The sequence below is a fragment of the Humulus lupulus genome, chromosome X (genome assembly GCF_963169125.1).
Source record: "Humulus lupulus chromosome X, drHumLupu1.1, whole genome shotgun sequence".
Classification (NCBI taxonomy): Eukaryota; Viridiplantae; Streptophyta; class Magnoliopsida; order Rosales; family Cannabaceae; genus Humulus; species Humulus lupulus.
This window is the reverse complement of record NC_084802.1, coordinates 3,018,121-3,045,800: the sequence shown is the minus strand read 5'-3', so window position 1 is coordinate 3,045,800 and position 27,680 is coordinate 3,018,121. Positions and strand designations below refer to the sequence as shown.

General features: G+C 29.8%; 3 protein-coding genes and 2 non-coding genes across 5 annotated transcripts; 4 read left to right on the top strand and 1 right to left on the bottom strand.

Moving 5' to 3' along the window:
- The first annotated feature begins 14 nt into the window (after positions 1 to 14).
- LOC133805391 (peroxisome biogenesis factor 10) lies at positions 15 to 15,267 on the top strand. The gene is made up of 12 exons (XM_062243564.1): positions 15 to 151; positions 11,865 to 12,123; positions 12,205 to 12,236; positions 12,594 to 12,683; positions 12,800 to 12,894; positions 12,978 to 13,179; positions 13,330 to 13,399; positions 13,498 to 13,576; positions 13,877 to 14,010; positions 14,409 to 14,503; positions 14,680 to 14,756; positions 14,836 to 15,267. The coding sequence occupies exons 2-12, from the start codon at positions 11,919 to 11,921 to the stop codon at positions 14,936 to 14,938; spliced, it is 1,182 nt and encodes a 393-aa protein (XP_062099548.1). The 5' UTR covers positions 15 to 151; positions 11,865 to 11,918; the 3' UTR covers positions 14,939 to 15,267.
- On the bottom strand, positions 6,420 to 11,210 carry LOC133805393 (NAD(P)H-quinone oxidoreductase subunit U, chloroplastic). The gene is made up of 5 exons (XM_062243566.1): positions 10,835 to 11,210; positions 10,653 to 10,714; positions 8,145 to 8,234; positions 7,880 to 8,020; positions 6,420 to 6,609 (listed from the first exon to the last, which is right to left on the bottom strand). The coding sequence occupies exons 1-5, from the start codon at positions 11,136 to 11,138 to the stop codon at positions 6,514 to 6,516; spliced, it is 693 nt and encodes a 230-aa protein (XP_062099550.1). The 5' UTR covers positions 11,139 to 11,210; the 3' UTR covers positions 6,420 to 6,513.
- On the top strand, positions 11,357 to 11,428 carry TRNAD-GUC (transfer RNA aspartic acid (anticodon GUC)). Its single transcript has one exon. It is a non-coding gene; the product is annotated as a tRNA-Asp (tRNA).
- Positions 11,549 to 11,620, top strand: TRNAD-GUC (transfer RNA aspartic acid (anticodon GUC)). The gene has a single exon. It is a non-coding gene; the product is annotated as a tRNA-Asp (tRNA).
- A 2,014-nt stretch (positions 15,268 to 17,281) lies between the features above and the next one.
- LOC133805392 (small ribosomal subunit protein uS3x-like) lies at positions 17,282 to 20,756 on the top strand. Its single transcript, XM_062243565.1, has 6 exons — positions 17,282 to 17,439; positions 17,522 to 17,669; positions 17,808 to 17,979; positions 19,821 to 19,875; positions 19,980 to 20,111; positions 20,311 to 20,756. Exons 1-6 carry the CDS (start codon positions 17,410 to 17,412, stop codon positions 20,479 to 20,481), a joined length of 708 nt encoding a protein of 235 aa, XP_062099549.1. The 5' UTR covers positions 17,282 to 17,409; the 3' UTR covers positions 20,482 to 20,756.
- Positions 20,757 to 27,680: the final 6,924 nt, after the last annotated feature.

Genomic DNA, 27,680 nt, shown 5'->3' with positions numbered 1-27,680 from the left:
TGCTTATGTATTTGTACTAACTTATTAGTCTTCACTTTTTTTTAGCTTGAGATGTTGAAGATAAGCCAGAATTAACCAGTGCAGCATTGATATGTTGTACCATTATTGGGTACGGATGCTTTATGCTGAGATCCTTGCACAGGTGAACAAGGTATGCTTTCTTTTCAGACCCAAAAAACACCAATTTCTTGTATCAATTTTATATGCCAACTGATGTGACCAAACATCTTTGACTTCATATAATATGGTTTACTCTATGAGATATAAAATCATGTTATATCGGTTGGTGTAAAAAAAATTGGTACAAGAATTGGTGTCAACTATTACTCTTTTCTATTTTATCAACTCATGAGAGAGTGTCGAGTCAACTGAAATTTTCATTTATGCTCGTCTTTACTGAGCTGAAAAATCGATGATGGAGACGAGTCTTCATATAGAAAGTGGCAGCAGTGAAAAATCCTCATATGAATCGGAAAAAAAAGTATATGAATGAAAAATCCACATAGGCACAACACGTGACAAAATATGATTTATAAGATAGGTTTTATAATTGGGTCTCATCTGATCTGACTTGACATGAACAAGTGCACGATAGTTGGAGATGATAATCACAATTAGGAATACTAATAACAGTAATAATATATTTATTTGTAAACTATATTTAAATATTTTTGAAATATAATATTACATAGTTAATCGAGTATTTGGGAGAACAAAAAATATGAAGATATTTTATGCAAAGCCAAGAGCAACATTTAGAAACAAGTTGTTGAAGGTTAGAGTTAGGGGTGGTTGTTTTGAGTAGTTGAGTTATCTTAAAAAGTGTAGAGGGGCTTAAAATGAAGGTAATATTAAATTCTTGTGTACAAAAGAGTTCACTTTATTTGGGACTTACACAAATTATTAACTTTACTCTCTTAAAATTTGAACCAAACATAGGAAGAGTTTTAGATTCTCATTCCCACTTTTACTTTACTTCATACTAAACATCCCTTAAGGTCTGTATAATACGAGGGTTAGATTTTGTGCGAATGTGAATGTCAAATTTTTTGTGAATTTATTTTTAACAGTTTGGGATTTGTGTTTCCAAGTGAGTCTCACTTTTTAGCTTGATTTGATGTACTTTCTAGCTTGATTTGATGGTAATCTTGATCCTTTTAAACACTCTTTCATATTCACTTAATCTAAACCTCTAGCATGTTTCTCTCGTGTGATCAACCGTCTTTGCTCGGATACTTCTTTTCTCTCATGCAAGATATAATATTGTGGCAATGTCTTGTATAAGGAAAACAAGAGACACAATTGGACTTTTGTGCAAGAAAATTTTGCTCTTCATGAGTTAGCACTCATCAATCATCACATGGTCATTCAATATAATATATGATAGGGCAACATTATGAGTAGAAGGTAACTTGTCGTGCTTTTGGTCTTTGATAAGCCATCCACATATTTTGGAACCCATTCAGGTTTGGGTTGAGATCGGGCTTTGCCTGTATTTTATGTGGGACGAGTTAGGCTGCCCTTTATCTTTCTTACCTAGAGATGCAAATAAATCTTTAAACGTGGGTTGGCCCAAATTCGTCCTACCCACATTTGAGGAAGACGTCCAGCACAACCCACAAATATGGTCCATTTGGGTTGTGTTGTACCTTACTCGTGCTGATTTGTTTTGATTTGTTTTTTAAATTTGAGTTCAGGAAAAAAAAAAACATAAAGATGAGAATTTGAATCTTCAAGCTTCAACATCATTTTTAATAGTTCAAAGTATAAGCATATATTAAATATATATTGGTTTAAATTTTTATACGTTTTTCAAAAATACTTTACACTTATTTATATTATTAATTATTAATATTTGAACAAACTAATAAATATTTAAATTTGTAACTAGTAAATTTTAAAATAAGTTACTATATTTTTAATTTATATTTATAATTATAAATATATAAATTCATAAAGTTATATTAGTTTTTTTATAACCATGTTAATTTATATATAAATAACAAATAAATATTTATTATTATTAATTTTAAATTATCGGGTTTGATTATGATTTTTTGTTATGTCGTGCATTTGGGTTAGTCCGTTTTCACTTACTTTTCGTGCTTGACATCTAGGGCTAGCACAACTTTCAACATTGTGTTGTGCCTTACTTAGACCTTTATATTTGTGTCGTGTAATGATTTTTGTGCTCGACATTTAGGCCTAGCACAACTTTCAACATTGTTTTGTGCCTTGCCTAGGCCTTTATATTTGTGTCGTGTAATGCTTGTACTTTCCGAACTCGCGCTAGGTTAAAAAAATGAGGAAATTATATTTTATATGAGTTTTTTTAATAGAGTTTGTAAAAATATAATTTTTTTTCAAAAAAAATTATTCTAGGATTTTTTTTTCTTAAGAGTTTTCACTTTTATGAGTTTAGTTTTTCATATTTTTGTATAAAAGTTGGTTTATGAGATAGTTTTACTCTTAATCAATTTTTTCATATTTAGTTAGTTAGCAATTGTATTTTCATAATTTGTTTTTTTCATTCAAATTATGAAAATTATAATCCCTACCAATGGCATAAAAGTCATTAAATATGACCTACATTTACAATTGTAGAAGTAATAACTTGACCCATAGTTTATTGGACCCATGTGAGGCTGGGTCGGGATCAAATATGACTTATCTTGTATTGTGGTTGGACTATCCTTTATTTTTATCACTTTTTTAAAAAATAGTTTAAAAAAATTAAAACAAGTTTATGGTGTCGTAAAAAAAAAAAATACAATTTTAATCTTGCTTTTAGCTAAATGCCATATTTGACTATTTTTTTTATAAAAATCCCTACGATATTTCTGTTTTATAAAGTCTATCATAATAAACATCTTTGTTTTACTCAATTTATTAGTATAAAACTTTTATTAACTCTGTTTTAATCAATATATTATTATTAGTATAATTTTTTTTGTAACTGTAATAAAATAAGGATAAAAGTATCTTATAGAATAAATATTTGGCCAAAACTTTAGTTTTGGAAAGTTTGTTTTTACTACAATCGATGGAACATTCTCAATTTACACACTAATTATATTTTATGATGTGTATTAAATTTCACCTATACAATTATAATTAATTTGATTCTCACTTAAGTTAAAAATATGTATAAATGAGATTTAATACACATCATACTGTATAATTAGAGATAGCGTGTAATTAGAGTTACAGTCTATAAATTGAGTGTGTAGAATTATTCTATTTTTTATTTATAATAAATTGCAATTATAGTTTGAAACATATACTAAATAAACATATATACTAATTCATGAGTAAATGAAATTAAAATATCTGGAATGTATACTGTTTCGGATTTGAAATTGTATTTTTGAAATAAAAAATTTAGAAAATGCATTTGTTTTTTTAATAAAAAAGTCTTTTTAAGATATATTTTTCAAGTATCTATTTTAAAAGTTATATTTTTTATTATTTATTAACTATTTCAATAAATTTTGCCTAATTAAAATAGTAGTATTTTGGTGTAATTTACACTGGATTTTTTTTTTTACTATGACAACTTAATCCAATTATATGATGGTCCTGTTTTGCTAAAAAAATTGAAGCTCTTTTTTAGCTTCTAGATTAAAAATCTCCATTTGGAGGTGTTTGGGTATAAAATAAAAAAGTCATTTTTAATAGGTTTATATTTTTTTGGATCATGTGTTTTGTTTAATTACTTGTTTGGATTCTGTGTTTTAATAAATTATTTTTTGGACTTTATATTTTATAAAATGGTTCAAATAGACTTCTAAATCTGATTTTGGTCAAATTTTTTTTAACTAAAATTATAAATAATTAATCAAACTAGTAATTGAGAACAAAATCACAATCATTCTGCTAACACAATTGAGTTGTTATATTCAATTTTTTCTTCGTCAAAATTGGGTTTAGGAGTTTATTTGAACTATTTTACAAAATATAGGACTAGAGTAATTTGTCAAGTCCAAACAGATAATGAGACAAGAAAATAAAATCCAAAAAAATATAATTTTTTTTAAGAATATTTGCGGCGAAAATACCTAAGTTTTATAGATTGTCACACTTTAATACCTAAGTCTTTTTTTTTTGCGGCTAAAATACATTCCGTCAACATTTCTTGGCACCCGTAGGTACCTGGCCGTTAAGTGCCAGGTAAACGTCTATGTGACGGCTTCTGATTGGTCCAATTGGATATTTTTTATTTTTAAAAAAATTATTTAAATATTTAAAAATTCATCTTTATATAATTAAAATTTTTAAAATTAATTTAATAATTAAATAAAATTAAAACTTCATTTAAGACTTAAACTATATAAAAATTACAGCGATTAAAAAATAGACAAACTCAAAATAAAAAACAAAATCCCTAAAAGCTCTCCCTTTCTTCTGTTCCTTCTTCCCCGTTCTTCTTCTTCTTCTTTTTCTTCTCAGGCAACGGTTGGGACGTCAAAGCCGCCGCCGACTTCAATGGCACCCAGCCACCGACGAAGCTTGCGACGAGACCTGAATCGATGCTCGGGATGGGATCTTGGTTCATAGGTCTTGGGACGACAGATCTACAACAGAGCTAGGGACGACGATGTACTTGGCAGTTACCTCAAAGGTGTTGTCGAAGATGTTGTTCTGGATGAATCTGCCGCCGTTGCTGAGGGTGGTTGGGATGTTGTCCATACCCATGGGTGGGTGGGGTTGGGGCTGAGGTTTGGGATGCGCCGCGTCGGACATGACGGTGTCCGTTGGGTGAGGTTGAGCTCCGTCCATTTCAGTTGAGAGTGTCCACACTCTATTCATTTCAGTTGACAGCAAAGATTGATGATGGTGTTCTTTGCATAAATTAAATTGGTTTGAAATCATCAAATATAATTTTGAGAAAAACAAAATAGTAATCATCAACTCTCATATGTTGGTTAACGTGATTTTCAAAAATCAGATTTGTTTTTGAAGATGTTTTAATTTTTAGATAGTTGTTAATCAGTTTTATTTTTAATTAGATTTTTATTTAATTTTTAAATATTTAAATGAATTTTTTAAAATAAAAAATATCCACTTGGACCAATCGGAAGCCACCACATAGACGTTATCTGACACTTAACGGCCAGATACCTACGGGTGCCAAAAAATGTTGACATAAGGTATTTTAGCCGCAAAAAAAAAAAACTTAGGTATTTAAGTGTGACAATCTATAAAACTTAGGTATTTTCGCCGCAAATAATTTTTTTTTTTAATTCAAAAGTCGAGAAGTTAGGGTACCCTAATTTCTCCCAAAAGGAACTTTGAGAAGCTTTTTTTTTTAAATTAAAGTAATATTTATAATTCCAAATTTACTCATAAACGATTTTTTTTTTATATCCAAACACTTTAAAAATAATTTTTCATTAAAAAGATCTTTATATGATAGTTATCTAAACATAAAAAATAAGTCATATTTTTTATTTATCTTATGATTTTAGCTACAAGTAAATTTTTAGCCAAATAGGGTCCATAAGTCAACTCATTTTATTATTATGATTCAACATTTGATATTAATTAAATTGATCATTAAAGTGGTAAACATTTCTTCTTCTTTTTTTAATTTTTATATTTGAACCTAGATCCCATTCATTTTTTCTTTTTAAAACATATTTCTTCAAAATATTTTGTAACTAAATAGCTAATCAAAACGTGTCTAATGATTGGGATGAATAAAATTTAAACTTCAAGTTTACACAATAAATGCTAAATATTTTGTAATATTTTTTTATAAAAAAAAAACTATGATTTATTTTTTTATGAATGACAAAAAAATAGAAAACAATGACCAAGTATATAGGGATTTTTTTTGGTGCAACTCAAAAAAGGAGGTGCATCGGTGCGCCTCTTTTTATTTGCACCTCGTGAATAATTTTTTGTGTGATTTTTTTTATGACCGTGTACATTGTAGTTATTCAGAGCATCTTGCAAATTTTCAGAAAAATCCGAATAATCTACACTAGCAAAAACAAGGTTCAAATAAGTTGTTGCATACGTAACTATTTTTTTATGGATGTGGAAAGCAATATGTTTGAACATTATTTTCAATACTCTAAATTATTTGGAATTTTTTTAAAATTTGCAGGATATTTTTAATAACTACAATATACACAATCATAAAAAAATTTCGCACCGAAAACTGTTCACGAGGTGCAAGCAAAAGAAGGTGCACCGATGCATCTCTTTTTGTGAGTTGCACCATAAAAATACGGTAAGTATATATATTTTCACAAGTACTTTTGTCCAAAAAAAAAAAAAGAAAAAATGAATAATATTTCCTAAACTTGGAAGTCATCCAACATATAATGTAGAATTCCTTGTCTATTGATTTATCAAATTTTAAAATCGCTATTTATATGAAGTTTTCTATAAACTTATAAATAATGTTAATATTGAGAAAATGGGTAAGAATATTTGAGCTGATTAATTAGTATAACATAATCCAAGATGGCTTTATACACATGAAATTATGAACCTTGTTATGGTTTATCGATTAAGGGCAATAGAGAAGACGAAGGACAATATTACCCAAAACAATATGAAGTATCCCACTAATCTTGTTGGCCCAACGTCCTCTGGTTCCTGCCAAAGTACCCAAAAATATACATATATATTTATATGAATTGTGGGAAAAGAATAAATTCGAAAGGGTTTTTTTTTTTAATAAAATGTTATGGAAAAGAACTCTCTATACATAAGATAGAATCATCAAATATTTGACCTTTTTAAAAATTCAATTTTATAAGGGAAATGTTTGTAGGACATAATATTAGAAGAAAAACAAAAGCAAATATTTTCTTAAAAAAAAATTATAATATTTTTCTTTCTCAATTGATCTATTATAAGTGTTTTAAATTTTACAAAGTACATTAATATAATATTAAATATTATATGTGGATTTTAAATTTAAGTTTCTTGCTAGTTTTAATAAAAAAACCAATTTGTTACTAATTGACAGTAGATTATATTATATGTTTAATATGATATTATTATAATAAGTGAGTTTAAATTTAAATAAATTTTATTTAAGTTATAAAATGTATGTTTTTATTATTTTTAAATAATTATTATTGTAAAATATCTCAATTTTTTTATTTTTTAATTATTTATTATTTAAAAATAATTATCATCATAAAATATCTGAAAAATATCATATTTTAATTTGTTTAATTATTTATTATTTTTAAATAATTATTAATGTAAAATATCTTTAAAATATTATATTTTAATTTTTTTAATTATTTATTTTATTTTATTTTATTTTAAGTGTTTACAAACTATCGTTAAATATAATAATATTTTGTTAAATATAAGAATATTCCGTTAAAGTTAACATTAAAAAAATTGAAAACCGTTAAAACAAAGAATTTTTCGTTATCTACACACTTATTATATAGAAGAGATATATATATATATATATTTATATGAATTGTGGGAAAAGAATAAATTCGAAAGTTTATTTTTTTAATAAAATGTAATGGAAAAGAAATCTCTATACATAAGATAGAATCATCAAATATTTGACCTTTTTAAAAATTCAATTTTATAAGGGAAATGTTTGTAGGACATAATATTAGAAGAAAAACAAAAGCAAATATTTTCTTAAAAAAAATTATAATATTTTTCTTTCTCAATTGATCTATTATAAGTGTTTTAAATTTTACAAAGTACATTAATTTTACTTTCCCATTTTGTTTAAATTGAATCCAAAAAAAAAAAAAATATTGAAATTCTTTTTTTTTTTCTTCCTTCCTTAAAATTCAATTCCAAACAAAGGGTAATTATCCTCACAATCATATATCATAACATGATTTTTCTTAAAAACAAAGATAAAAAAGGGTTGAGAAATAACCTGTTGAGGTGGGTCATCAAGAGGGGGTTTTGTTGAGTCTACTTCGAAAGGCCAAACATATCTATCTGGTTGCCCACTCCTGGCCAAGCTCCAGTCATATAGTCTTCTCTCTTCAACCGTTGACAAAATTGTGTATGATTCCTATACACATATTCCCACTTTTATCTTTGGAACTAAAATTAATCTTCTTTTTTATCTATTCCTTGAAAATAACTAAGCAAAAACAAGGTCAAAATAATGTGAAAATAACACATTGTTTATGTACCTTTAAGAGTGCAAGTTCTTGGTTGAGTTCTTCTTCTCCTAGGCCTCTATTCATTACTTCTTCAATCTTGATTTGATAGGCATCTATAATCTGGTGGAATTGTATAAATCAAATAAGAACATTGAGCTCAATTCTATTTTCAAAGGGGTTATAACACAAATAACAATTTAGTTTTTTTGCTAATAAATTAATAAAAAAAATTAGCTTTAAAAATAGTAGCGTTAGATTAAAAGTAATAAATGAAAATAGATTAACAGGAATAAAAATAGTAAAGCGACTAGGTTAGTCTAGTGGAGTTTGTGTTTCTAGGTAGGTCTCACTTTTTAATTTTATTTTGAGGTAATATTGGATAGGGTTGAGCATCGGTCGGTTTGGACGGTTTTTTCATATTATTAAATCCAGAATTCAGTTTTCAGTCCAGATTGGTGCGATCCAAAAACCGACCGACCAAACCAATTATTGAAAAAAACCGACCGTTTTGGACGACAGTTTGGTTGATTAAACCGACCAAACCGAAGTTCTTTTTTTTTTTTTAAATTCCATAATCTTTTAGAAAGTTTTAGTTAAAAAAAACTAAAAATTTTGGATTGTTGGAATCTATTTTTCTGTTTTTTTTAAACATAAATACATAGAACATAGTTACATTCACAAATTTGAAAGTTTAAAAACATAATTAAAAATCCATAAGCATAACATAACCTATATATATTTATAAGTTCGGTTGGTCGGTTTCGATTCAAACCGATTGGTCCACACGGATTTTTCAAACCAACCGAACAGTAGCGGTTTACGCCGTTAATGATTTTTTCGGTGTTCGGTTTAATTGGTTTTAATTTTTTCGGTATTCGGAAGGTCGGTGTACTCAATTTTTTCGGATTTTATGCACAGCCCTAATATTGGATAGTAGGTAATCTGAAACTCAATATTTCAAAGTAGTTGATATTACCCACTAAAACTATGTGGAACATGCCCTCTTAGTTTTTATATTACCTTAATCTAAACTCTTCTTAATTCTACTCTCATCAATCTCAACTCTCATACCAAACACTACCTAAGAACACTTCCAATGACTGCTCTACTTTATACTTCAAAATATTTCACCAAAACCCTACTTAGTCTATTTTACCTCAAACTTTTACATTACACCATATATCAGATTCTCTATATTTTTTCTTTACATCATTTAAATATTATATTTAAAAATATTATTTAGTTATTTAAATAGAAAAAAGATGAGTGAGAAAAAGAGATAAAAAAAATCAAAGTATAAATAAATAATTAAAAATATTTGAAGAATACTTTAACTTGTCTCTAAATGTGGAAATATACTATATAACATAGCTAAATTATGGAGTTATTATCCAACATCCAATGGAGCATGCTTTTGGTGATGATTCTTCAAAATTTTGAAGGATGATATATTATACATCTTCCATTGGGATTGCTCTTAGGTCTCAATTAGGCACCCAATAATAAAAAAATGAAAATAATAATAGAAATAAAATAAAGTTAGGAATACAACCAATTCACACATAAAATATATGCACATTAAATTGGGAATTCCCTAATATTACTAGAATAAAATTTAATATGAGTAAAAAAATTTAATTATGCATTTGAATAACTTTTTCATTTATCTTCTTAATTGAAAAGTCATTCTAATGCTTTATTTAAAGACAATGAAAATTTTTCCTTTCCTTTCCATTCTATTTTATTTATTTCCACGCAACCAAAAGTGTTATTTTTTTTTAACAAAATTTAAAAATTTCTTCGAAAAAAATTTGTATAGTTTTTGTTTTTTTTATAAATTGTATATAATAAAAATCATTCAAAAATTAAGAATTTTATGTTAAAAAAATTATAAAATAAAAGCTTAATTAATCACTAATTTGCAGAAACTCAATACTCAATTATCAAATTTCTTATGAATCAAATTACCAAACAAAAAACTCAAGAGTATCTATTATTATTAAACTTCTATAAACAAATACAGTGATTAAGTAACTAGGTTAAAAATATTAATTAAACAATGGTTGCGTTGGTAATTCTATTTTTATTTAATTAAAAATACACTTAAAAAAATTGTTTTTTATTTAATTAATTAAAAATTTGACAATTAAGTATAAAATGTGTTTGGTAATTCTATTTTTATTTATTATTTTTAAAATTTATTAAATTTTGAAAATAAATTTTGTTCATTTTCAATTTTTTTTAAACCGTTTTTTACTTTTTTTTTTATTCTTTCTTCAAATCAACACTTCATATTGTTAAACAAAAAATAAAAGTTATCAAATGCGTTTATTATTTTTTGTTTTTAAAAAACAAAAAACAGTTACCAAACATATTTTTATTTATTAAAAATAAAAAAAACAAAAATAAAATAATATTTCTATTTTCTTGTTTAAAAATATTCAAAAACAAAAATTTACAAACACAACCAATATAATCGACAAAATGCAACATAATTAATAGAAAATAAGATTATGTTATGTATGTATGTATGATGACCTGATCAGAAGAGCAGCCTCTTGTTAGTCCAAGCCTACCATAATGATCTACATCTGTAATGGCTGCACTCTAAAACCATTTCCATATTCAGTCCTTACTCACTAATTATAATCAAAACCCTATAATTAATTATAATTACCATTAATCTCAAAAAGGGCTCAAGTAATAATTATGATCATTACGTATTCCACGAAGAGCCCTTTCAACATTGAGAGTAGAAATCAAAGAAGGAAGCTCTTGGGGCACATCAATGGAACCTTCACCTTCACCATCAGAATCTTCTGCTTCTGCTGCGTCCTCAGGAGAAGTTACTGTGGTCTCCACTGATGAGGATGATGATGAGGCCTCGTTTGAGCTGCACCTGATACGAAACTTGGCTAGTAGTAATGACTGTTTTGATGCCAAAACGACGTAGTTTGATGGCTTGATGATGAACCTCTGTGGAAGAATAGGGAATGATATTAAAGCTGCTTTGGCCATGGCCATGGTGTGATGTGATACTATTCAAAATATTTTGGTGGTGAGAGGTGACCAACTCTTCTTTGTTATTACTTTTATTTTGTTTTTAGATAAGAGACCTACATAACCAGTGGAACGTTATCTCTTTCAGCTAAATATTTTGTAGATAAATAATAATATAAAAAAAAATCAAAATTAAATGTTTACTTAATAAATAAATTGATTTTAATTATGTTAGCAGAGAAGTCGTTGTAGTATAGTGGTAAGTATTCCCGCCTGTCACGCGGGTGACCCGGGTTCGATCCCCGGCAACGGCGCAAATTTTTTGATTTTTCTTTGGAAGGCCAAAACGACACCAGTGAAAGAATGAAACGACATGGGGTTATGGAGTTTAGTTTATTGTTAATATTATAAAGCTTCTTTGAACTATCAAAAATGTCGTTGTAGTATAGTGGTAAGTATTCCCGCCTGTCACGCGGGTGACCCGGGTTCGATCCCCGGCAACGGCGAATTTTTTTAATTTTACTTTTTAAGTTAAGTACGACATGTCGTTCTTCAAGCCCTTTAAGTGAAAATTATATGTCGTTTTTAAACAAACGACAATCTTCAAGCCTTTTAAGTGAAAAACGATATGTCGTTTTAGTTAAACGACAATCTTCAAGTTCAATTTTAGTTTGCTTTTTAAGTAAAAAAACGACACGTCGTTTATGATCTTTAATCTGCAGATTTTTTTTTTTGGTTAATTGATGAAAGGAACGAACAGAGAATAGAAGAAGCTTAGCGAAAGCTTTCTGGTGAGAGAGAGAGATGGGTTTGGGAAGGAGTGACGGAGTGGGGTCAGGCGAGGCCAGCTCGAGCGGAGGTGAAATGGGTACGAGCAGCTCCGAACCGTTGGTTCCACGGAGATTCCCGCTGGCTGCTCAGCCGGAGATCATGAGAGCTGCCGAGAAGGATGAACAGTACGCTTCCTTCGTCTACGATGCCTGTCGCGACGCTTTTCGTCACCTTTTCGGTAATTAATTTCATAAATCTTTTCATATCTTGAAATTTCAATTCTGGGTATGTCAGTAATCTCTCTACTTTACTGTCATAGGGACAAGAGTTGCCGTAGCTTACCAGAGTGAGGTTTGTTCTTCATATCTTGCCTTAACTTGCAATTGTTGAATTCTTAAACTAAACCAATTGGGTTTTGTTTTCTCTTCTTCAACAGTTCAAATTTTTCTGAAAAATGATTTTCTTTTGTACTTTGGTCTTAATTTTTAGTCTCTTCCTTCCATTTATGCCTTGTTTAAATGGTAAAACCATTAACTTGCAACTGTTGACTGTTTAATTCTTGAACTAATTTAGTTTTGTTTGTTCTTCTTTAACAGTTCAAAAGTGTCTGAAGTTGAATTCTTTTTGTGTGCTTTCTTTCTTAATGTTTACTCCATTTATGCCTTTTGTAAATCCTATAACAATTAACTGTTTTTCTGGTTATTGAAGACGAAGCTTCTGGGGCAAATGCTTTATTATGTGTTGACAACTGGTTCAGGGCAGCAAACTCTGGGAGAAGAGTACTGTGACATCACCCAGGTTTGCTTAGTTTTGTTTTTTTTTTCTTTTTTTTTTCTGGAAGAGATTATGCTTGATCCTGAGTGTTTTTTTTTATTGTGATTCAATTTACATTTCCGTTATGGTCCTTGTATCAGGTTGCAGGGTCTTATGGGCTTCCTCCAACCCCGGCCAGGCGGGCACTTTTCATTGTTTACCAGAATGCTATTCCTTACATTGCAGAGCGAATTAGGTTCAATACTGTGTTTTACTCTTCTGGGATTTTTTTTTAAGCACAGGTCTCTTGTAAAGGCTTCTGAAATTACTATTTCACAGCTCAAGAGTTGCTTCCCGTGGCATTGTCCTTGCGGATTCACTGTCTGAAGACCCCTATGGAAGCAATAGCGATCGTGTTAATTCATCTACAATGATTGATAGTTCATCTACTTCCACTTCGGAGCAATCTGTTTCTGTTTTAACTAGGTTGAAACAAAAAATCAATAGATTATGGCTCTCTGGAATTCAAAGATGGCCTGCGGTACTTATTCGTATTAATAACTGTATTTACTCTTTAGTTAATCTTCTCTGCCATGCCTTAATATTGCAGCTTCATGTTGATTTTAACTTCTTTGATTCACCTAGGCCAGTGCTTTTCTTTCTAATATATCCATATTGGTGTTGTGCTTAGGTGCTTCCTCTTGCTCGAGAGTTTTTGCTATTACTTGTTCGTGCAAACCTCATGTTCTTTTACTTTGAAGGTAACTAATCTTTTTCCTTCATGTTCATTGCGAATGGGATTTCAATTGAGGGTTGTGCTAGATGTTCTGATTTTGTTGTCATAAATTTTTGTGTCCAGGCCTCTATTATCATATATCAAAACGCGCAGCTGGAATTAGCTATGTCTTTATTGGAAAACCTTCAAATCAAAGGCCTAGGTATGTATTGAAGTTCAGAATCTCTGAATCAATAATTTTCTTGTCCTTTTGAACTTTGTATTGTGAAGTATCAGAATGACAGACTACTAGAGTCTATTTCCCATTTTCAGTTTGGTTATTGTGGCTGGTAATGAAGACCTGATTTTATGTGCTGCCCCTTATACACATCATCTTGGACAGTTTACTATTCCATATTTCTCATTCAATAATCCCAGGCTATCATTATGTTTTTATATTTGTTCATATTCTTCCAGATAACAAATATGTAACTAATACATACACTTTTTGCCCTTTTTGCAGATACCAAATTTTGGGAGTGTTTTTGCTAATTCAGCTATGTATTATTGCTGCTGAAGGACTACGGCGTAGCAATTTGTCCTCAATTACAAGTTCAGTCCGTCAGGCAACACTCGGGGCCCACCACTCTTCAACAGGTTAACAATGTCTTACCAAAGAAACTTTCATGTTGCAATACATTTGCTTCTATATTTCTTTTTTATACGAGTGAACTTGATGATATTGCTCTCCCCTAGCCATTGCTTGCTTTGTTATTATTCTGGAATAGGCTCTTTTTAGCTCTCTTTGTTATCAAGGCTCAGTTCCTGCATGTCATCAGCCACTAGAAATCGAAAAAAATAGAAATACTTCTTAATTTCTAACCATTCTCACATTCTAGGTGCATATGTAGCAAACTCAAATTTTTGGGTCAAAACTTAGTTGGCTAGTGATGAAGGCCTAGTTTCTTGCTTGTTTTTAAATAAAAAGAAGTTTAAGAAGTCTTATGCTACTCGAGTTTAGTAATGCCCTTTTACCTTCCTCCATGGGTTTACAGGTGGAGGTTTGCCTATTCTAAATGAGGAAGGTAATTTGATAGCAACCGACGCTGATAAAGGAAGTTGGGTGAACGATTCGTCATCAACTTCAGAGGTAGACTTTTTTAGTTTCCTCTTAATCTATCTATTCATCTTGTATTGAAATGAATATCTTGATTATTTACATCCAAATAAAATTTGTTCAAGTGACTCCACAGGATTGTGGGATTCTTATAAGTTGTCATTCAAAAGTTTCAAGTATGACTAATTTGGTGCCCATAACTCATGCAGTCAATTAGCAAATGCACGCTCTGCCTGAGTAATCGCCAGAACCCGACGGCCACGCCTTGCGGCCATGTATTCTGCTGGTACTGATTCTTGTAGGGTCATCTAATGGTCTTTCTTTCCTTTGATGTCATATAACTTGTTTGGTATACAAATTTGTAGGAATTGCATTATGGAATGGTGCAATGAAAAGCCAGAATGCCCTCTGTGCCGGACCCCCATAACTCATTCGAGCCTGGTTTGCCTGTATCACTCAGACTTCTAGCTCTTGATCTTTTCTACTTTAGCCTCCTCTGAACATAGGATTATATAGAAATTGTAGCCTAGCAATTTTATACAATTTTCACTCATTTATGAATAATACTTGAGCTACCCTCAAGACGAAAAAAAAAATATATGAAAATAATAAAGGAAATTGCTTGTTTTGAGCATGGACAGACAAGTATCCACAAAATAAAACATCTTCATCTTCATAAGGTTGGTCATCATTTTATCTTCATAGTTACTACTCTCCCTGTAATCACTTTCTTATTTGTGGATACGAATTGCAATTCATGTTATCTTATCGATTGAAACGATTATTATTTATTTTTATTTTTTGGATTTCGTGACAAGTCAGTCTCTAAGACCAATTACAATTTTTCTTCCTTGGAGATGGTCTAACAAAGATTGATCAAGCCAATTGAGCCTTTCGGTCATAGCTCCACCAATGCACGCACACACCACACCATCAATGCTCTGACCGTGTTTGGTATGAGGTAAAGTAAAGGTGGGAATGGAAATCTAAAATACTTTTTATGTTCTTTTTTAAGAGGTAAAGTTAATAATTTTTGTGGCCTCCATATATATTTTAAGAGTAAAGTGAATAATGTTAGTTTAATACAATTTACATTTTAAGTTTATCTACACTTTTTAAGGTCATTCAACTACTCAAAACAAACACCCCGAAGGGTTTAGTTGAAGATAAAGGAACCAAGATTTGAGAGATAACCTGGACCAAGCTAATTGAACTCAAAAAAATAAAAATAAATAAATAAATCAATTTCTTTGATTTTTTTCCCATATACTTGGATGTTGATAGGGCAAAGCTAAGAACGTTTCTAATAGAGTGTTAAAAAGGTTGTGTATTGTTATATTTAGTACATTTTAACAAAAGTATTACTCTAACGGTGATCTAAAAAGTGTGCCAAATTTGACAGATGCTAAAAATTGTGTTAAATTTGGCACAAGATATAGCATGGGTCAAGTTTGGTACAAGATATAGCATGGGTCAAATTTGGCCCAGCAATAATGCTACTTTTTTATTTAGTATATTGTCATTAATTTATTAGTTAATTACTAATCATATTACTTTTTTATTCAATTTTTCTACAATAAAAAATTATTTATTATTTTTTTTTGCATATTATCAACAAATATTAAATAAATTTTGTGATTTTTTTTGTTAATTTACATCTTGTACATTGGAGCACAATTGCAAATATTGAGCCAAATATAGTATAACAATTCATCACTTCACATTACAACCTGTTGGGGCAACAATTTGTCTTTCTATATCTGGAAGTAAAACCCAACGATGAATGCTGACTTGCAACTATTCCGGTGATGAGGTTTGCCTTTGACTCGTCGGGATCACCTGCAAAAAAGACACTCCGATGCTTAAGTCAGTTCAAAGTCCGATCCCTTTCCCTTCTACGAATCTTATATTTATAGGACAAAATATGCAAAGCAGTTAGTTGGTTCAAGCGAATCCTGGAACGGGGGGAAATAAATAACTGAATTTCCCTCCAAAAATACTGACTTTAAATGTCTCGCTCAGGGGTCAGACCCGCAGCTTCTGCCTTCGGAACCTTTTTTTGTCAAAACGTATGGTTTTGAAAATTTGATAAAATGAGGAAAGGGTTTTTGGGCCAAACATTTTGGGTCCACACACAACCATAACTCTCCTATTTGAACTCCAATTGAGATTGATTCAATATGGTATGAAATGATTTTGAAAAAACAAAAGCTTTATCGAGTCTTTTTGAGTATTGAGAAATACATGTTGCATTCAATGTCAAAATCGAGCATGAAGTTATGGATATTTTTTAATATGTTATTTAGTTTATGCATAGCATTACAAGTGAATAGAGAAATGAATGATTATTTATTGTATAAATATATATTTTAAATTATTAAAATTACTTAAATATAAATAAAAAAAATTAATTAACTCAATATAAAACTTGAATGAGGACTAATAAAACTGTTACTTTTATTATTATCTTATTTGAAGATTTAAAATAGAAAAGATAAAAATTTAGAATAATGATATGCACATATTTTTACACCAAAACATTACATATATTTATGTCAAAAAAAAAAAATTTAACCGATCACATTGATTTAAAATAGGTCCTACTAAATTAATATTTTAATATAAAATGTGTGCGCAATTATCATTACTCAAAAATTTATACTTTCATAAGTATAATTTTTTTTGTCTTTATAATAATAATTATTGTTAATTAAAATTTGAAGTTTATAACTAAAAAACAAAAAACTGAAACGACGTCGCTTATCTCCAATCCTCGTTCCCCTACTCCTACTATATATACCATCGATTCTCTCTCTCTTAAACCTTTATTAGGGTTTCACTCACTCACTCACTCTCGCCATAGCCAAAATCTGAAGTGAAGGAGTGCAGACGGCAGCCCTAATCTTCAATTCTCTCAATTTTTACTTTCCCCAGCGAAAATGGCGACTCAGATGAGCAAGAAGCGAAAGGTACATTATCCAATTACATCTCTAAATTTTCAATCTTCTTATGGCGAACGAATCCATTTCTAAATTTTGATACTGTGAACAGTTCGTAGCCGATGGAGTCTTCTTCGCAGAGTTGAATGAGGTTCTGACCAGAGAGCTCGCCGAGGATGGATATTCAGGCGTCGAGGTTAGAGTCACCCCAATGCGCACTGAGATCATCATCAGAGCCACTCGTACTCAAAATGTTCTCGGTGCTTCTCCTCTTTTATTTTTTATTGTTGTTCTCAAGTTTTCCCTTTTTTTAGCCGTGGATATTGAAATCAATATTGTTCTAGTTTGGTTTGGAATCTGACTCAAGTATAAAAATGGTGAATTTTTGAATGTGATAGGGGAAAAGGGAAGAAGAATCAGGGAGCTAACTTCAGTTGTCCAGAAGCGTTTTAAGTTCCCAGAGAACAGTGTGGAGCTTTACGCTGAGAAAGTCAACAATAGGGGTCTTTGTGCCATTGCTCAAGCTGAATCCCTGCGATACAAGCTCCTTGGTGGCCTTGCTGTTCGCAGGTATATGCCCTTTACTTCTTTATTTGAATCTGTAAAAATTTCTTTGTTCTCTGTTGAGGTTAATTTGCTAAAATAACAATATGAAAGTGTGAAATTGGCAAAATAATCTCATTGTTTTTACACTGAACAACTTAGTATAAGTGCCTAACAATTATGAAATTTGTTTTGCAAATATTTTTTTTTTCTCAAATATAATTAGTTATTAAAATCGTTATTACAAATGACTGAACTTAAGTCATCTTTACAGCGAGTAGGTTATGTAAAATACCTATTTCGTGTCTGAGGATGACGATATTATGTGATTGCCCATCTTATCTTTAACAAGTCTAGGAATGATGTCATGTTCCTTGCTTGCTTTCTAGATGGGGTCGAACATTTTGTATGATTTCATATCTTAGCTTCAACATTTTTTGGGCAAGGTGATTCATTAGAGCCAATAGTTAGAACTTAGAATTGGAATACTTATTCTTAAGGCCATCCCCAACCTAATATGAAGCAACTTTAACATCACTTTGGTGCAATTTTTACATTAAATCACCTTTTCACCTCCAATCCATTACGTCAAATATTATACCCAAAATACTATTCATTTAAAAGGCACTTTTACTAATTCTTAACAATTAATTTATTTAACAAAAATTCAAAATATATATTAATTATTCCTATTTAAATTATTAGGAGTGTTAACAATATTCTATTTTACCACCTTCTACACTCTCTTGTTTGATTCTAGACATGTGGATTTTATTAGTTTTTTATATTTTAATAAGGATTCAAATTTGTTGTCTAAAGTAGGCATCTTAATTGGTATCTAACTAGACATCAATTAAATTAAGACATGCATATTTAATTATATTGATTCAAATATTGGCGTCTTGGCAAAAGGTTATTAACAAAAGCTTAATTCTAATTAAATGTGTTAGATACCTGTCCTAATATAATAGGTTAGATACTAAGATACATATTTGGGACAGTGAATCTCAATCCTTTTAATAATAATATAAGTGGTTATTAAATCCACATGTCAAACCCAATCAATAAAAGAGTGCAAAATAAAATGGAGTGATGCATTACCAAAGTCAAAAAAAGAAGTTTATGTTAATAGTATCGAAATTATAAGCTTAAAGGGGGCTTGTATAACAGGGATTACTTTTCCCTATGGATAGGTAAAATCATTTCTAACCTTTGTGCTGCATCTTGTAAAATGCAACATATAAATTTTTAATTTTAATTATAGAAATATGTTGAAGTATTAATCTAATATAATGGTTTTAGTTTATTTTGTAAAATACAAATAATTAATACTAATGGTTACTGGTTAATATTTTGAAAATATGAATTTTCAATACCAAACTCCAAACCGATTATTTTTATTTATTTATTTATATTTTCAAAATATTTAATGTGAGACAAAATTTCTATTAATTGTTTGTATTTTAAGAAATAAACCATTATTATTAGATTAGATCAATGGTTAAAAAAAGCTTTTACATAGGGAAAAAAATTCCTACTTTACATGCCCCCATTGAAAAATTATAGCCACAAAAATATTTTGTTTGGTGTTGAGAACATTCTCACTTTGCCATCATGCACTTTCACAATTTGCTTCTATTCCTGCAATAAAGAGAAATTACATAAACATGTTTGATATTCTATTTGTGTAGTATTGAATGACACTTATGCCCTGTGCCTTTAGTGTTGAATATAAAACTATTTGTACTTTGCTGCTTCGCAAAACACAATGGAAGGAAATTAAATTTCTCCTTCTATTTTCAAACAATATTGTCTTTTTCATTGAATTATGCATCTGATTTTTTTTCTTCCTATTGTGATGCTTACAGAGCTTGCTATGGTGTCTTGAGATTTGTAATGGAAAGTGGTGCCAAGGGATGTGAGGTATTTTCCCCCATTTTACTCTTACTTCTATTATTGACATTTTCTAGCTTAGGCTTTAGGGTAACCATCAGTCTTGTAAATCTAATCTCTCTCTTCTCATTCAGGTTATTGTGAGTGGAAAGCTCAGAGCACAGCGTGCAAAATCGATGAAGTTCAAGGATGGGTACATGATCTCATCTGGTCAACCCGTCAAGGAGTACATAGACTCAGCTGTGAGGCACGTTCTTCTCAGACAGGTCTGTAAATCCTCTCTTCTTCTAATATGGTCAACTTACTAAGTTCTTTGAAATCACCAAGTTAAATTATCATGATTTTCAACCCGCGAGGGGTAGCGTTCTAGTCCTTCCTGGTACCTACATAATATTATTTAAAAAAATTATAATTATTTTTCTTCTTGTTTAATCTGATCTTTGTTTATATGGTGAGCCATATCAGGGAGTGCTTGGTATTAAGGTTAAGATCATGCTCGACTGGGATCCCAAAGGCAAGCAAGGGCCAACAACACCGTTGCCGGATGTGATCACCATTCATCCTCCAAAAGACGACGAGTACATTCCTGCAGTAGAGGTTGCCGACATTGACGTTGAGGTTCCTGTAGTTGCCTAAACTTTATTTCTTGAAACGCAGATTCTTGTACTTTCTTTTATGTAGGTTTTGCTGAAGCATAGTTACCCATTGCAGAAGAATATTAGGTTTTGATAATACTTTCTTGTTTCAGTAATACATGTGCTTTGGTTTTGTTAACGCCACTTCTATTTATTGGTGACTTGAATTTTTGGGTCATGCCAATTTTTTTTTAAATTAAGTCCTCTAGGTCGAGGGAGAACAGATTTGTAGCATTGAAGAGAAATAAATCGACTCAAATATTTTGTTGTCTTGAATTATTAGTAGTCTTGCCTTCTTTTTCCACTTTATCCTATTAGGGATTTAAAGGGGTTAGGTAGGTCCTTCGCTATTGTTCTCGCACTGCTCGAACAGCTTCAGATTGCCCAATTGAGTTCGGAGGAGACCTCGATCGGGTACCCATTTAGAAAGAAAAAATATGAAACACAAACAAAAAGAACAGTTGAATTATATAATAGTAAGAGTTGTTTGATATTTGTGGCCAGATAATTAACTTTTACCAGATTTTCCAGTGAATCTGACTGCCTCCCTGAGTGCCTGGATGCAATGATCTAGAATTCTTTTTCTGACTTGGTCTCGTTCAGTGGGTTCATGAGTTGTTTCAAACGAGTGCTAAAGAATAAGAGGACTGGTGGTGTCGTTAAGCTCCCATTTCATTACTATTTAAGAAATCTATTGGTGCCTCATGTGAGATGGTAGGGAAATTCTTCCCACATTCCAGCACTTTATAAGAAATCTATTAGCATCGTATGTGGGATTGTAGATAAATTTTTCTCACACTTTCTTGATGCACATCTAGAGAATCCACTAATTCTATGGAGGTTCATTGGAGAAGTAATGCTACAACCTCACAGCAACTAGTGGGATTTGATCCATAAATGGTCACCAGGAGAATTATTGTATGTTCATTACGTGCCATAGTGGCAGCGGTGGTGGTGGTGCAGTTGATTGTGGTACCTTATTAGATTCGGTGCAATCGATAGCGCTATTTTAGCTACTTTTTTTAACCGTGTGAATAAAAGATAACGCTATTTTAGGAATCTACTGACTTTCTCGAGGGACATCTTGAGAATATCCATGGCCTTCCAATGACTAATGGGATTCGATTCTTGAATGACCACTAGGAGAGCTACCGTATGTTCATCCTTTGCTATCATGTTACTTCCATCGATGCCTCGTTAGATTCAATACAATTGACTTGATTTTGGTCAAGCCCCAAATTTTAACTACTTCTTGAACTATGTGAAAAGAGATTTTGGAATACTACAGGTAGTTATATCTAAAATTCAATACATTCTCCCAAAGAGTGTTTGTTTTGAGTAGTTGAGTTGCTTTGGAAGGTGTAAAATGACTAATATTAAACTCTTGTGTACAAAAGAGTTCACTTTACCTTTAAAATACATGTGAGGTTCACACAAATTATTAACTTGACCCCTTAAAATTTGAACCAAACATAAAAAAGAGTTTCAGATTCACATTCTCACATTTGCTTTACCCCGTACCAAACACCTCCTAAAGTAAATTGTTATAGCTCATGCAACATGCATTAAGCACACAACTCAAAACCTAAAACATATTACATATAGTTATGATTATGAGAACAATCAAATCCTATAGAACATATTTCTAATACCCATGATGAATGCAAATATAATATATATATATATAGGTTGGGTGGGGGTGGAGAGAAAATGAACCATAGGGACAAAAACTTTTATATGTAAATATGTATATAATTAAATAATTATTGATATCTTTTAATTAGCCCCTCATCAAATTAAAAATATCTTATAGCATTCACACATTAAATCTATGATATTTTAACACCTAATAATCCACTTAAATGTTCATTTTTAATGGGTCAACCTTAAGATAACACTACACATATGTTGGCCACATATTAGAATTTATCCAACACAAGATAGACAACAAAATCTTTTATTATCTTATGACATTGTACAATCCTCATTACATTAAAACTCCTCCCATGAAACTCAAAAGTCTGTCTCAAACCTAAGTCTACAAGGAATTATTATGTTACATTCTATTAAATCTCAAAAAATTTACTAACAATCTTACATAGTGATTTCATAGACAAATAACCTTACTTATATCATATGTTTGTTCCACAAATAAGGGCTTGAGATTGGATATGATTGAGACTTTATTGTTTAGATCAAATGGAGGACAAGACTACAACCCTCCCAATTAGTCCTTAACTAGGGATATTGTAATTTTTTTTAACATACATTTTATATAGAGATATTTAGAAAAATAACATATTTTTTAGTCATTTTACATAATAGTCTCTCTTTTTTATAATTCTTTGCAAAATAACATGTCAAATACGCTTGATACTCTGTCAAAATTACTCGACACTCGTGTGGGTCATTTTACTGAAAATTATCAAAAGATACTATTTTTAAAAAAAATTATGAAAACAAAGTTATTATTATTGTATTTTCATACTAGTAGGAGTATATTTTTTTTACATTGAAAATTATATGTAATATTAATTGCAATAGATGATATGTGGATTAAAATGAGAGTAATAATTCCCATATATATTTATATCCTTCAAACAACTTTAAAATAAAATATAATTTTAATTTTAAAATGTCAACATTACAATTTTTATACTTTTTTTTTTTAAATATCATTTTTTAAAATCTTAATAAAATTATAAAATATATAATTTAATACATTATAATCTATTTGCAACTAATAACCCAATCAAATTCTCCTACCAAACAAACCCTTACCACACAACAAAAGAAGAACTAAAATAGACAACACCTAACTATTTGGATATGAGTTTCCAACAATATCAGATAAATACCTAAAGTCAAAATCAATATCAACACTGTCCTCCATTACAAATAAAAGATTAGTTTATTCCTCCACTACACTATTCTCCACCATGGTATTGGTGTGTCATTGTAAAAACTTAAAATAAATGTGACAAAAATCTAGAGAAAAGGGTAAAAAGTGAAATGAAATGCCAATTATTGAAAGAAAAATTAGAAATGGTTTCTTTTAATCCAAACATGTTTTTAATGTTCTATTGTGGAGAGAATTAGGAAAATGCATTAGTGGGAATGGTTGATGAGTCCAAATCATGGAAGCCAAATTGAGTTTTGGTCCCTCCCCTCTTCACTAATGGTGCATCAAATATTCTCTTTGTAATATTTTGTTCCTTCAATATTTAATTTGCATCTTATACCACCATTAATTTTTATTTTGTATTTTTGTGATTATATGTTAAGAATATAAATACATCACAAGTTTAGTTTAAGAGTCGTAACCAATGACTAATCTACCAAATTTTAAAAAAAAACACGATGCAGTAGTAAGTTATCAATTTTTTTTTAATATTTTGAAGTGGTCATCGGTTGTTAGCCAACAATAAAACCATAAAAAAAAACGAGGAATATCAAGTGCTTGGTTAAGAATTAAGGTCTTGTCTAATTTGGGTGTCATAATTCATGTCCAACCAATAAATACATACATATAGTGTCCAAAACTAGCATATTATGAATGATGACGATGAGGTATCAGATTTCTCAACTAAATTCAACTACTCATAATATGCTACCTCAAATGTACGGTGTCTTTGTCTTATAACAAAACCCGAGTTGAGTCGGTAGGGAAAGATAGTCTAACATACAAGTTAAGAATTCCTAGGGCATCAAAATCAAAATGGTACAAAGAGAATATCTTCAAGGAATAAACAACTCATATATTTATATATTAATAAAAATTCCCACTTGCAATGATGATGAAAATCCCAAATGAATTGATGATATATGAGCAAAGGAGATTCAAGTGCACCACTAAGCATTGAATCTCACTAGGGTTTTGGTCCGAGGAGAAAGATGTATCATGTAATAGTAGTGTAGTGAAGTGAAACCTTATCATAAAGTTTGACAATATAAATATATATATATATATTTATAAACCAAAGAAAGCACTAGAGATGAGAAGAGCACGTGTGGTCGACAAATTGACGGCCTCTCACTCGATGGCATTGCCCTTTTGAAGACACTACACTCATTCTTTGCCTCCCAACATCAACCAAAAAGTGATCCAAAATATGAGATTTTGTCTCCATTTTTTTCTCAACTTTTTTGGTATTTTTCTAAACTATAATAATATGAGTGTCATTACCTAACTCTTTCTTGGTACTACTAGTAGGTAGGTAGGCAATACCACGCCTCTTTGCACAAGTTATAATAAATGTGTCCCAAACCCCATTATGTATTGCATATCATCAATTCAATGCTTTCCAACTCTACCATTTATCCTTATAATGACTAGTGAGTGAGAGAGATAACAATGTCCCAAAAAGATTTTGTGCAAGTATTTTGGTTGTGGAGATATTTTGTCTTTCTAGATAAGAGTTTTAGAATAACTTTTTTTTTCGGCAATTAATTAGACTTGAAGAAAAGAAAAATAGATTTTTGAATTTTATAAATATTAAAAATTAAGTATTTATTAATTATTTTTAGTTTTTTTTTTTAAATTTTTGGCATAGCCTTTTTTTTGGCAAGTAGCCTTTTTAAGAAGAAGAAAAAAATCGATTTTTGAATTTTGTAAATATTAAAAATTAAGTCTTTATTAATTGTTTTTTTCTTTTAACAAAATTCTTTTTTCTGAATTTTTTTAGCATAACTTTGCTTCTTTTTTTTTGGCCAGTTAGCCTTTAAGAAAGAAAAATGGATCTTTGAATTTTTATAAATATTAAAAAATTAAGTCTTTACTAATTATTTTTTTCACAAAATTCTTATTATATTGAGTGAATTTGTTTTTATTCATTTTTAATGAACTTAGATGATTTTAAAAGTGAAAGTACCAATTTTGTCCATACAAAAATAATAAGAATTTTGTTGAAATTTATCTACAAGAACTTAATTATTCATATTGTTTTAATACTCAAGAGCTTGATTATCATATATATCTATATATTTCTAAGAGATTAAATTACAAAACAACAAAAAGCATTAGGAGGTGTTTAGGTTGAAAACCCTAATAAAAAAGATATAGGCCAAGTGAACTTTGGTTCAAGTTCAACCTTGAGAAATCAAGAGATTATAATAATAATAATAATAATACTTTTGATTAATTTAAGAGAAATCGATATATATATATATATATAGTGCAAGAAAAGTTACTACTTAAGCTAACCAAACCACTAATGAAGTTCCATCATTAATGGAAAGTCATTATACTTCTTCTTCTTCTTTTTTTTTTTGGAAAGAATGATACTTATCAAGATATATATACAAAAAGCCACATCTTTTTCAATAAAAATGATTAAAGGGAAAAGAAAAAGAAAAAAAAAGTGTAGGGTAATTATGTATATACAACATTACAATACAAGTCTTTAAATAGATTAATTATCAATGCAACAAGTACTTAGGCATGAACACTAACAGTGTTTAAGTAATTACACAAATTCAAAATATATGATTGAAGATAATAAACAAACCGCCAAAAAATATAATCATATACATATAAAGTATATAAATAGAATAATTTTTTTTATAGGAGCTTTACTTTAAGTCTTATCGGCGGGACTCTAAGTGTTCTCGACCCGTGAATAGTTTTCAGCGTGATTTTTTTATGACCGTGTATGTTGTAGCTATTTAGAGCATTCTGCAAATTTTTAAAAAATTCCGAATAGTTTACCGTACCGAAAACTAAGTTCAAACATGTTGTTGCACGCATCACTATTTTTTTTTTTATGCGCATGGAAAGGAACATGTTTGAATCTAGTTTTCGGTACTGTAAACTATTCGGAATTTTCTGAAAATTTGCAAGATGCTCTAAATAGCTACAATATATACGGTCATCACGCCAAAAACTATTCATGAGTCAAAAAATACTAAAAGCCCGAGCTTAAAATGAAGCCACTGTAAAAAAAAATTGTCCTATATGTACATATGTCGAGAAAAATATGAAATAAATGATTTGGGTTTTGACCGTTGTTTCTTTCTTTGAGGTTTTGACTTTGCAATTTAAGTCCCACTTATCAAATTTGACTTGACATAATATAAGCACATTAGAGGAAAAAGTAGATTAAATTAAACCCCTTTTAACTATATCACAAAGGACTTGATAGTGATTGTCATGAGCCGCCCTAACAATTAAAATTAAGACCAAAATTAATGATTTATATATATATATATATATAATATCCTTAATGACCCTTTGTCCCCCACTCAATTGCTAAAAAAGCTTTCAAAGTTCCCACCTTTGGTTTTTTTTTACAAGAATGCCCCTAATGAGTTTGCTTCAAAAAATCCCCTATATTTATTTAGCTTAATGATCAGAGAAGAGGGGTTCAAGTATATTGATTTATATATGTATGTACCTATAAATCTCAATGAAAGAATAATATAAATATATATATATATATAATTTGAATAATGAAAAAAAAAAAGATTTGAAAGCGATTTGGCTTTAGACAATGATTTGTTACCAACAAGACCAACAAAATGAGAAAGAAAAGACAAAGCTTTATTCATGGTTGTCGATTAATGTTGCTTCTATTAACTTAATTAATACCTTTAAGCAATCCTTTTTGATTCACTATTAAAAAAATATAATCTAATAATCAAACTCATTGAAATTCGAATATATATTTTTTTGAAATAATAAAAATGATGGCAAATTTGGAGCTTAGCCTAGCATGCGCAAAGATTAACCCTAACCCTAGAATGTTTGTTAATTATCCATTAATCACAATTATTGAACCATATTATCATAATCCAAAGGATTAATATAAAATGTTAATAATTTTATTTTATTTTTTTGAGTGGAGGGTAGAAAACAAAGACAAATGGGTCTTTCCCTCTTGAGAGATACCATGAACCAAAATCATAATAATAATAATAATAATAATTCATAAAAAAAAAGTGAAATTATGAGCATAGAAAGGATGACAAAGAAGAAGACATATAAAAAGTGGGTTTTCCACAAAATCTCAGTGGACTAAACTCACGCCCAATATTTATTTAATTATTTTTATTTATTTTTATATTTATGATATATTAGTGGGAATTGCTCCATAGAATATAGTATCCCCACTATAAATTAGTACCCATAAAAACCAACTTTGTGCAATTGTGATTGTGGGTATCACAACAACAATTAGCCTGTCATTTTTTCTTTTTCTTTTT